The sequence below is a fragment of the Diadema setosum genome, chromosome 14, assembly GCF_964275005.1.
Source record: "Diadema setosum chromosome 14, eeDiaSeto1, whole genome shotgun sequence".
In the NCBI taxonomy this organism is placed as follows: domain Eukaryota; kingdom Metazoa; phylum Echinodermata; class Echinoidea; order Diadematoida; family Diadematidae; genus Diadema; species Diadema setosum.
The window spans coordinates 24,942,362-24,954,946 of record NC_092698.1 but is presented as its reverse complement, the minus strand read 5'-3'; the positions used below and the strand labels follow the sequence as shown (position 1 = coordinate 24,954,946).

At 39.4% G+C, this 12,585-nt stretch overlaps 1 protein-coding gene across 1 annotated transcript; it reads left to right on the top strand.

Annotated features, from left to right (window-relative positions):
- Positions 1-4,620: 4,620 nt before the first annotated feature.
- LOC140238052 (hydroxysteroid 11-beta-dehydrogenase 1-like protein) lies at positions 4,621-11,351 on the top strand. The gene is made up of 5 exons (XM_072317974.1): positions 4,621-4,742; positions 7,156-7,286; positions 8,285-8,585; positions 9,476-9,604; positions 10,738-11,351. The coding sequence occupies exons 1-5, from the start codon at positions 4,655-4,657 to the stop codon at positions 10,986-10,988; spliced, it is 900 nt and encodes a 299-aa protein (XP_072174075.1). The 5' UTR covers positions 4,621-4,654; the 3' UTR covers positions 10,989-11,351.
- The last annotated feature ends 1,234 nt before the right edge of the window (positions 11,352-12,585 follow it).

Below are 12,585 nucleotides of genomic sequence, written 5' to 3'. Positions count from 1 at the left end.
TATGGTAAAGGAGAATAGAGTGAAAATCAGGATAAGGGTCAGTGTTGCCAGATGGTGATTTCGGGAACCAAAAAGGGTGAAATTTGGTGATTTTTTAAGTTGTTTGGTGACAAAATTTTAGCCTGGTAACCAAATCAAAATTTGGTGATTTTAAGACCAATGAAAAATAATCACACTAATTGGAAACGAAAATGCAGTTTGCCCACTCGACACACACAAACACTCATATACTTATTATCCATACACATCGTACACATTTTGCATTTAGTGAGTGTGACTACGGCGCGCCGAAAATTGCACCGAGACTCGCGCAGAGTGTTTGATAAAGGTTTATTGACATAATTTTGTCTTGAAATTGAAGCCTTACCTACGCTTTTCCAAATTTGGTGATTTTTGATGGCTTTTGGTGATTTTTTTACAAGCCTTTTGGTGAATTTGCTCTGTTGGGACCCGGCAACGCTGATATTAAATCAGTTGGAAGTCGGCGGGACGAGGGAGAGATGAATCAGAAAGGAAGGAGGAAAGGGAGAAGGAGAAGGAGAAGATTGGAAAATAATGGAGATAAGAGAAATAAGACGAGAGAACAGTACGATGTTGAAAAGTGATGAGGACCATTATCTGAACGTCGTATGATTTATCATTTTATTATTATTATCAACATATGTACATATGTGTGTGTGTGTGTGTGTTTCTTTTTTTTTTTTTGGGGGGGGGGGGATCAGAAAGCCCCGTTTTAACAGAGCTTTTCAAATTATAATTACCACCTTAACGTACGAGTAGCATCCGGATTTTTTTTTTAATGGTTCGTTTGTTTGTTTGTTTGTTTTTGTTATTGTTGTTTTGTACCCTTGTTATTGTTGTTTTATACCCCGCCTGTTGAAATCGTCCCCGCAAAATGTTTTTCGGACGTTGTCGCAAAACTTTTTCCAAAGAGTGATAGAGTTATGGACTCGGAGAACGAATGATAACTAAACGCGTAGTCCTGAAAAAGTCTCGCGCGGAAGAAGAAAAATTGGAGAGAAGACAAAAAGTTGTGATCATGAAAGGGGAGAAAAGAACTGAGAAAGTAGTCTCTGTTTAAAAATAGTAAAGTGGTGAAGTGGTCCTGAAAAGATCATAGGGATGTTAGGAAAGCAGGAAATAGAAGGAGAGAGGACAGAGGTAATTCGAGGAGAAGTTAGATTGTGCCTATAAATAGGATAAGAAAAAGATGTGGAGACTCGTGAAAATAACTGAACAATGTAGATCTGTAGGGATCTATACTAGTAAAATTCTTAAACTTCGTTGCCCATGGGCGGAATGAATGACGTACGAACTTGACCAGAAAACATTATACTTCCAGCACATCGTGGCGAAGACATGAAAAAGAAGAACATTTTTCAGAAAATAAAACTCAACAAAAACATTTATTAACTATATACGAACATTAATGTCTGAAATGTTTAAACAGTTTTGTCCGACAGTGGCTTATTCAAGCGTACCTTCAAAGCGGCTTTGCACTGTAAAAACATCGGTGTTAGATTTAACACCACGGGTGTTAAATCTAACACCGATCAAACTTCAATAAAGGACCACACCCACAGGTGTTAAAAATGCACTGTGATGGTGTTGAAAAGTGTTCCCCTGACACTTCGTGGTGTTAATTTGACACTGTACCTGGTGTTATTTTGACACTGTACTGGTGTTAATTCAAAAATGACACCACATGGTGTTGATTTGATATTTCTTGGTGTTGATATCAATGGTTTAACACCCGTCCAGCTTCAATAAGAGACCACACCAGCTGGTGTTACTTTGGTGTAAATTTATTTTCACATTTTTTCAAAAATCGAGTATTTTAATGTAAAATTCTTGATCGTCTTGTTTAAATTAAAAATCAACAAGAAGTGCAGTTACTAAGAAACTCTTCAAAAAAAAAAACAGTGTAAAATTTGGAAATGACACCCGTTGGTGTTAATTTAACACCATAAATGAGCACCGAAAATTTAACGCCAGCTCGGTGTTCACTATTTAACACCGGACTTTTTGCAGTGTGTAAAGTCTGAAAACACGGGTGAAAATGTCAATTTTCAAGTCTGTAGCTGTACTATAGCATTGAGGACAGCCCTTTTAGCAGTTTAGGTTACGTCTTGAGGGACACATTATTGACGAAGGTAAGAAAAGCTTGTCAAAGATCCACAGTGATCGGTCTGGAGCCGTCTCCAGTCCGGATCTCCAGTCAGCTTCCGGATGGAGGGTAAAGTCGCACGCTGACGAAGTCACGTAGATGGGTGCCGTTCATATCCATGATTACGTGCATTTCGGCGCAGCCCTCGCAGTTGAAGAAGGATGACGGGTGGACCAACGTCTTGATAGAATGCCAACAGTATGTAGCAAACGTTAGTTGCTTTTATCTAAGGTCAACTGTAGAGACATTAGCAGGGGCGGATCCAGGAATTCCGCAAAGGGGAGGCGCCTTTGCAAAGTAAAGGGGCGCACGCACCCCCATTTTTTAGATTTTTATTTCTTTTGTTTTAACCAAAAATGAAGAGGGGCGAGCACCCTGTGCGCCCCCCTGGATCCACCATTGCATTAGAGAAATCTAGATATTCGCGACCCAAACGTACAAACACACACACACACACACACACACACACCCTTACACAAACTGTTCTGCGCGTGCGCAAAATTGCTTGACATTGTTATCACGTCGTCTGAGTTTTCACAGTCGGTTCTTGGCCATTTTTAACGTCCACTCAAATTCACGTCGCAGAAAGCTACTTGATGCAATGCTCATTATTTTGGAGCGCCAAAATGTGGGGGAGCTGTGGTATAGTGGATAAGACTCCCGACTCCCGATCGGAGGACCCGAGTTCGAATCCCGCCCAGTGCTTACGTCCTTGGACAAGATGTTTTTACCCACTATGTCCCTCTCGACCCAGGTGTATAAATGGGTACCTGGCAATGCTAGGGTAATAATAATAGCAGGGCCCTCTGGTAGAACAGTGGCAACACTGAAGAGGCTACCCTGGGTAAATAAGACCTTATTATTATTATTATTATTATTATTATTATTATTATTATTATTATTATTATTATTATTATTATTACACATTGTACAGGTTGCGTCCTCGCGTAATCTAAAAGCTACTTTGCAACACAATGTACGTAGATAGGAGAACGGCATTTGAATTGCACGTGAGGATAAGGTTACTCCCATATCCATAATAGGACATTATACTGTTGTCATTTACTAGACTTATTGTACATTATTGATATACAATTTAGATGATTACGTTGATTAGGGTATTGAAATAAAAAGGAAGCTAAAGCAATTCAAAACAACAATGTTTGCATCAGAAAGATGCTTATAGGCCCATATACTTATTTTACTACTTTTAATTTTAGTTTCGTAAACTCAACTGTACTTCATGAGGGAGTCCTGCTCAATTGGTCTCAGCAGTAGCATTAGGGGTGATGGGGACCAGAGTATCCTCCGTCGTTGAATCCTCTGGAGCTCAGTGCAGGCGTAGAAGTGCATAAGTACGGTAGTCCACTTGCATAGTCTGCTGGCATTTAAAGAGGAATGAATTCAAATGTACGCGTGGATAAAGTAAATGAAGCATTATTAGTATAGAACACGTTAGTGAAATGATTTTGAGGAATTTTGCATGACGATGAATCGAATTGCAACATCAGTTTCTATTTTCAAATTGTACGAGTGTGTTAAAGACTGCAGAGATACAAAGAATTGGCATTTCACTGAAGTTATCGTCAGGTGTACTTTGGATAATCTGTTTGACCCGCTTCCATCCAAGATTTCTGATTTTGGCTCAAATCAGCCCAGTGTTCTAGTTTGAGTGTGATTACCACGCGATAACAGACCGATTAGTTGGACTGCCAGTGTCCTGCGATTGTCGGGTCGGAAGCAGTGTGTTGGGTCAGTGACAAATCACACTCTAATCACAATCAGATGAACAGATGGCAGATATCGGGCGGCTACGCACCCGATCCCATTACCCCGATCAATGTCAGATCTTTGTTGAATTTACTAGAAATCAGGGCCCCCTAATTGCTATTGTCGATCGGCTGAGATTTCATCGGAACTCATCGGAGCGCCGAAATTTTGGCATTCCGAGGATCGGATGAGCCTCCGATGGCCAGTGGAATGGAGCCTTTAAAAAAAGGATGGTACAGTATTGGTCGAGATGAGAATTGGGCTTTTAACTTTTTTTTTTCTTTTTTTTCGTGAGATACAAAAAAAAAAAACAAAAAAAAAACACTTATGGAATAGTACAGAACATACCGTTTTAAGAGGGATTCAAAGTTTATTTGATGAAAATCGGGTTTTGAATGACTGAACTGGATATCTCAGCCATCTCAAACACCAATTTTCACCAAATAAACGTTGAATTCCTCATGGAATTACATGCTCTTTCATATTTCATAAGAGGTTTGTCATTATCTAACAAAAAAAAAAAAAAAATGTTAGAAACCAGAAGTTAGGTCTCAACCAAAACTACAACGTGTATAATACGCCCTTTTCCGCATCCCTTTTCCGCAAAGAGTATTGGTTAAACGCATTCCCCTCGCCCCGCCCCGCCCCTTCCCGCCCCCACCATCGCCGCCGCCCTCTATCCGCAATCAGTGAGCAGGCAGGACGTGAACAGAACAGATGATGATGGCACTCGCAAAAGTTTTACTAATCGCAGCACTTGGGGCTGTACTTGTAGGATACGTGTTTAGAGAAAGATTTGATCCAGGTAAGCACAGGGGTACCTTGCCCATCTAGCTAACTTTCCTCATCTTGTTACAGATCTTGGAACGAATTTCTCGTTGATTACGCACCTAGTCCCACATGTGCAAAGTTGTGTTGGAACTTTCAGTTGCAAAGATTGACTTGGTAAAATAAGGTCTAAGGAGCTTTACCGCGGGGAGCTGAAACGAGGCCGTGCAAGTTCGACGGCGATATTTTTGCACTGAAACTTTGAATCGAAAAGGGAACAACCGCATTTGATAGTGCTTGATTTTCTCAATCACGTAGGTCAAATTCTTAACATGAATTTCAGTGTTATACCAAATATTCTTATCATTCAAGCAAATAAACATTAGGCGGTCGATGAGTAGTAGGTCCAACCATGCTTAAACTGTTAAACCCGTACGCCAATAATAGTCATGTGGCCCAAACATGTGTAAATAGAACTATACACAGCCCAGTCGCTGTATAAATAGCAACAGGGCTGTACCGGCACGGCCCACAACACAAAGAGAGCTCAGCAATCGCTTTACGATCGCTTATGAGTTTTGATACTTGACATCATTTTTTTGTCACCTCAAACTCATTAAATGTAAAATTTAATCTTCAGTAATGACACTGCATAGTTATGTTATCGATATTGACAAACACATTTCACAACTTACTGAAAATGAAGATTAGTCTATATGCAGCCGTGCGAACTGTACATATGATAATCGGGAGTTCACGCGATCTAAATGCACTTTTAAAGGTTTTAGGGGGGCTGAATTATTTTAGGCTTCTAACTTCAGCACAGCCATATCCTATGTTATGTAATTTACCTTTGCTAAAATTGAAAAAAAAATGTAAGTGATATGTATCAAAGTAATTTGAAATTTAGGTGATGTTAGAGTTTAATAGGGGTAGTATAGGGTTAGGGTTAGGTTAAGGGCTGTGCTGAAGTTAGAAGCCTAAAGTTATTTAGCCCCCTAAGACCCAGGATAGCCATAAATTATTGTTTGTACCGGTAAATAGATCTATTTGAGTTTACAAAGATTTACAATAATTTTATGATGTTTCAGTGCACTGAGAATGGAACTCTGTAATATTAGAAGTAACATGTGATGGACCAGTGTTCCATACTTTCGTGAGGATAAAGTAAAGTAATCAAATATTGGAGTCTTTTAATGCACCTTATCTGTCACGCAGTGGCACTCCTGGTGCAGAAAGGTGAGATGACCTCTCACATTGCGTCATTCAGAAAAAGAGCCACAATAGAAAGAAAGCACACAGTTATTTGAACAAAAGAGTTTTGAGTTCTTTCTTGAACAGAGGGAATGAGGTCTCCATTCTCACTTTCAAAGGCAATTAGTTCTGGAGAGAAGAGCCAGACTGGGTGAAAGTTAAAGCTCTGTTGCCCCATGAATGATGGGTGCAGGGAACTTGAAGGGTATGAGTAGTGGATGCATGGAGAAATCTAGTTGGTTTGTACTTATGGAATATTAGTTCATGAAGGTAGCTCGGTGCTGTGCCATGTAAAGAATGGAAAACCAGGTTCAAGACCTTGTAGAGAATTCGCTTGTCAGCCGGAAGCCAGTATGATTTATGGAGGACATGAGAGATGTGTGAAGTCTGTGAAATTCCAGAAAAGTGATACAATATGAGATACATTGTATTGGAACTGCCACTCCCTCTCCTGCTAGGCCATCTAGGTCTGTTGTTTTTTGTTGTACTTTTTTTTTTACACTTGTTGAGGATTTGATTTATTTCTTGGCAATTTACTTACCTTTTATTGTCTTCCCACAGTGAAAACATGTTATGTGGCATAGGCAAACATGATCGAGAGAGAGAGAGAGAGAGAGAGAGAGAGAGAGAGGGAGAGGGGGGGGGGGGGAAGAGAACAGATGATGTGAAAGGGACAATAAGTAGACAGAATCTAACCGATTATTGCTGAACCCAGAGCAAGTTTTTTCATTTCGTGGTCATTGTTATCACAGGTTGTTTTTTTATTTCTTTTAGTTCAAGATATTTATTTTGTGCAGACTTGATGGAGCCAGCATTACTGTAAAACACAATATTTTTGCGGCATGAAATTTTCATGAATTGTCATTTGTGTTTTGATTTCGCGAATCTTTGCTCTCGCGAAATTCCCGAAATCCCCGAAATTTCCTTGTTTTACAGTATATTATGTTGGAAGACCTTTGCAAAACTCAGAAGAACATTCCTGAGAATACAATGAAATTGACACGGTGATTCTCATGTACTCTGACTCCCAGACACACACACAGAAGTGCACATTTTGCAAAATTCTGCAAGCCCTCGTATGATGTTAATGTTCAGTAGTACGTACAAGTGGTAATTGTAAGCTTACCCTTTGATGTGCAAGGAAAACACTTGTATGTTTTGAGCCTAAGTGAAAAACAATCAATTTCGTTTGACAGAGAGCATCAGAGGCAAGCGAGTGATTGTCACAGGAGCAAGCACAGGGATTGGTGAGCAGCTGGCCTACTGGTACTCCAGACTTGGTGCCAGAGTCCTCGTCACTGCCAGGAGAGAGGCTGTCCTGCAGCAGGTACAGTGTACTTGAATGATTTCATTTCAAAGGCTCTGAATACCTCTGAGTTGCACTTTTGGGAACACTTGTGTGTGGGTGCACAGACAACCCCAGTATAATTAAGTACTTGGGACTGTGGTTTTTTTTTTTTTGTGTGTGTGTGTGTAAAAATTTTGTAAAATGAAATAGCTGAGTAAATATAGTACATATAGAAGATAATTTGAGACCTGAATTTTTACTTTACTTTACTAAAATTTATTGTAACTGAGTTCATTATAATGGGAGTGCACTGTAGAATCAACAAACTTGTCATTATTGCATTTCTCATGATTTTAAAGATGATAATGATGATTGTGATTATTTCTTTGGAATAATTATTAACCTATTTATTTTATCAGTATCTTTACAGGAATATTAGTTTTGTGCCTGTGTGCTGATTGGAAGGTGAAAGCTAACATATTTACACACCATTTGAAAATTATGTTTGAACCAGTGTAGAAGTCATCAAACAACTATCATCGTCTGATTAAATAAGACTGTATGTGTACACACTGTATGGACTGCTGTTTAAGCAGAAAGATATCGTCCAAGATAATTTTTTAAGATCTAGCATTCCACTGAAAGAAACAAGGAAGTAAGAAAATCGATAAAAAACCCCACCAAGATATATGATAGCTGTTTACATGGCCAAAAAAGTTATTTACTTCAATCGTTTAGAACCATGCAGTAGAAAAGCCATTAATTGATAGAAAATCTTGAGTGCTGGTACCTTTACAAGTCAAATGTCAAATTTGTCAAAATTGTCAAATCAGCGAGTTGCAGTGTCATTAAGAAACAAACAAACAAACAAACAAACAAAAAAGTGTCTATGCTTAACTTCATAAATCTTTCTTTCAACAGTACCTCAGTCAAAGTTAAGTCACAATACTGGTTAGCAATACATCCATCACCTTTTCCAGCTAATGCTTTGCCTCTGGACAGTTGCTAAATCCCGATTTGTGTCCTCCTGCAACCAGGTTGTGGCAAAATGCAAGGAGCTTGGGGCCCAGGAAGCTTTCTACATCCCTCTGGACATGGCGCGTTTCGAGGATACCAACACCCTCATCCAGGAAGCGGAGAGACGGTTCGGTGGTCTCGACTACCTCGTGCTCAACCACATATATTCCAACTACATCCATCTCTGGGACGAGACAAAGTTTGATCAGCTGCAGAAGGTCATGGACGTCAACTTTCGCGCTTACGTGGCACTGGCCACCTATGCCACCCCGATGCTGGCCAAGAGCAGTGGAAGCATTGGTGTGGTGTCTTCTGTGGCAGGTGTGTTCTTCTTCTTTTTCTTCTTTTCTGTCTTATTCTTCCTCCTCCTACAATACTGCTAAGCACCTCCTTGGGGTATACTCACACAACTGATGGAAGACTGTCATTAACCCGTCGAAGATGAGTCCTGAATATACTTGGGCAGGTGTCTATGGGAAATGCATGTTGTAGCAATATCAGCCCGTCCTCGGTGGGTTAATGAACACAGTCGTGTTGTTCGTAACATATATTGTTTCAGGTCATTAGGACCATTTTTAAAATGTCTGGCTTGTGATTAAAGAACTAGTTGCCAAAGTTAACATCTCTTCTTCTGTCTTGGAAGATGTTCACTGATGATGAGGTGATGTCACTCTGAGGCAAGGAGTTCCACCAACATTTGGTGTCTGGGAAATGTGTCCCCCTTAGTTCAGTTCTGAAAGTAGACTTGCAAATGTTTTCTATCTGATGTATAATTGTCACCTTTTTTTTCCAAGAGATAACTTGCATAATGAAGCATGTGATTCTCATAACCAGTATTTTCATACTTGCATCCCATCCCTGTAAATGTATTTCATAATTCAAAAACCAAATCATGGAGACTTTCTGTTCCCCTCTGAGAGTTATTCATGCTTAAGAAAGAAGTCACAGTCTACCTGCTCTACAAAACTGAACAAATTTGTGTTTTCTTTCCTCACCTTCGATCACGAACATATTATTATATGTGGTAAACTGTACACTACAATGCATTTAACCGTGTAATGTCATACAAAGCAGTGTTTTATGTATTTTTGGTAATCAAGCATTTCCAGTGAATCTTTGTGATAATTGTGGTTGAGAAGAAGCAGGCATCATGACAGTCCCAATAAATTTGTGACAAATATGCAGTGCTGTTTTAAATTCTCCTACTTTAGGGCAAATACCAACTCCATTTCTTCCGCCATACTGCGCTAGCAAGTTTGCCCTCCATGGATTCTTTGGATCGCTACGGCATGACTTTGCCTACCAGGGCTACGACATATCAATCACGGAACACATCATAGGTGAGTGGTACAGCTTTGTAGATAACACAGAAATAAAAGACTGTGCATCACAAAACCAACAAGAAGTGGCATGCCCTGATTTTGTGTGAGGTCTCAAAATAGGTGAAATGGGTCAACAAGTCAATCTTCTGTTTTTTGTATTTTCTGAAAAAAGGAATTCTCTTATGTAATTCTGAAGTTTGGGTATATGAAATAAATGGGAAATTGTATTTTTAGTGGTTTTTGCAGAACAGTGTGATTAGGTATGTCTTAGAGGACCATTTTCATTTCAGAAAAGCCCTTTACAACCTTTTCACTTTCATTAAAGTACTTTAAAGTTGGTATCAGTCATGAATAGAATGTGCTCACAGAGTTCGGCAAATTTCAGCTTAATCTGATTACATGTAATTTCTTCATTGTGGTTATCACAGAGTTTTACATCCTTTTTTTTTTTGGTCTCATTTATTGCACAGAGCACTATAGATACTAAATTTTAAAGCCTCTTTCCTCATTAAACACTTATCCCAAGGTGTTTACTTTCTTTCCATTATTTAGACAGGATAGGAAGGTACATTTGTATTGAGTTATACATCATTTTAAAGCTAAGAGTCTGCTATTTTAGATCTGCTCTTAACTAGAAATCCATGTCTGGTGACTTTTTGTTGGTTTTGTGTTGCAGAGTCACAAATATATTTCATCCCTACCTGCACTGTGCAATGTTTAAAATGTTATGTACTGATGGACGGATTTCACCTGCTAACAAACGTGATGAAGTCAATTGCTCTCAGTAAGAGGTTTGTTGTCAGATCATTGTGTGTACAAATGTATGTGAGTAGCAGAATACTCACATGCTTTGTAAGAAGCATGTCTCTTCTTTATACCTGAATTGTGATGCAGAGTTTGCAGGAGCAAATGTAGATATTTATGATTCATCATTGTTTGTACAACAGCAATGACAACAATGATGAGGATGATGACAATAACAGCAACGACAACAAATCGTAAGATGTTAAGTGAATAGCAGTAGGTGTCGTGTGAATTTTGTTATGGCTTTTCCACTTTGATGATCGGACAAACCATTGGTCACCCAAGTGGCAGCACCAAAGTGATAAAGTAATCTCCCCACCAAACATTTTTTTTCTTTTCAAATTCAGGGAGCATCAACACGACCAATGCAGTGAAGTTCTCCAAGGCAGCCTTCCGTTCTGAGTTGTTTGACACGTCGGCGGCGGACACGGCGTACCGCATCATGGAAGGGACCACCCTGCGGGAGCGCAAGGTGTTCTTTCCGCAGTACACCCGCATCACCATGCTGCGCGACTTCTTCCCTTCGCTGCTAGATTCGGTAGTGAGGAGCGCAGTCCAGGAGGGTGCTGTCGAGAAGCTTAAAGCGCCCCCCAAGTAAAAGTTTGTGACTTCTTTTAATGCACCAAGGGGACGTGCGGGTGTGGTTTCTGAATTTAAATGTGTCCAGTTCAGTATGTATACACCTATATGAGTAAGATTTGAATGAATATTGGAAAGTCTGATTAGTGTGCAATCATGAATTTTGAATTTGTGCAGTCATTTCAATGATTCTGTAGCAGCCAAGTGGAACTTGGTTTGGTGCTGAGAACAGATTCATTTTCCTATCAGGTACTAATGCTTTTGGTACTAAACTTTGATTGTCATTGGTTTTCATGCGTCAGGTAAACCTATGTGAGGATAAAGAGGGTGTGTGATGCCTTGAAAATATTATACAACATCTGCATGGCATTATTAAGTAATTTCTCAGGAATCTTTTAGAGATGTATTTCCTGTAGGATTAAAAACTCTCTGAGGTCATTGTGCAGAGTACTGCTTCAGTGTGATTATGCAGACAGCATCATTCAAAATGACCACTTTGATGGTCAGAGGGAAAAGTTGACCCAAAGTGAAATGTTGTTGTGCACAGGCAAACTCTGAGCACAGGTGAAGCAAAGGGTCATACCGTGTTTGTTTGATTTATTGTGAATCTTTGATTTGCTGCCTTATCCAGTAATGCAGTGCAGTAAATAATTGCCTTATGTTGGGGGAAAAAATTCCATAAGGAGATTGAAAGCTATTGGTCTTCCGCAGTAACTGCCAACACTCATATGAAAATTTGATAATGCCTTCATTGTAGGCTACATTTCTTGCGGTGCATTCTGTGGTAGCTATCACATTAAGATCAAATGATAAACATAAGAGCATTATTTTCACATGAAATGTGAACCTCTTGTGTACAGTCCACACTGCTCTGATAGTGATCTTGCACCGAAAAAGAGTCGATTTTGAGACGAGTCCATCTGCCAATCAAATGCCAACATTCCAGAGACCGGGTATTCAACATGCTTGGAACTCAGCTACAGTTATTCTGTGCCTTGTCTAGTGTTTGTGTGTCTTTATAGAGCCATGCTTTCTTCCAGCAGTACATTGGGTATCCTGGCATGCATGGACCTAGATGGACATCATGGCTATACCGACTTTCTTGCTGTTTTCCTGAGTATGTTAGACACTTGTTAAATTTTCTGGTGGGCTTTGACTGTTTTGTGACAAGTTGTGCATAGAGTTTAGTCCAAGTGAATTCAGTCTTTGTCCCTTATGATGGCTCCATTATGTATGTTGTAGAATTTGACACATCCTTTAGAAGATCTGAAGTTGAATACTAGACAATCATGTGTGCAGAGATTTTGTATGATTTGTTTGGAGTGTGCTTCATAATGGTTATGGAGTGAATATTCTCATATTTTACAACCATCCATGCAATAATATACTGATACAGTACTATCAAGTGCAAAGTGAACATTGATGTAATGTGGGTCACTGCTATCATGTCTTTTACATAATTTGAGATACCTTATATTTGTGGAAAAAACAAACAAACACACACATTATCTTCAGGCTTCTTGTTTACTGATAATGTTATACATACTGGCCCAGGGCTGCACACTAATCCATTTTTTTTTCTGCTGGTCCAACCTGTCTGTCAGACTAGTAGGTAC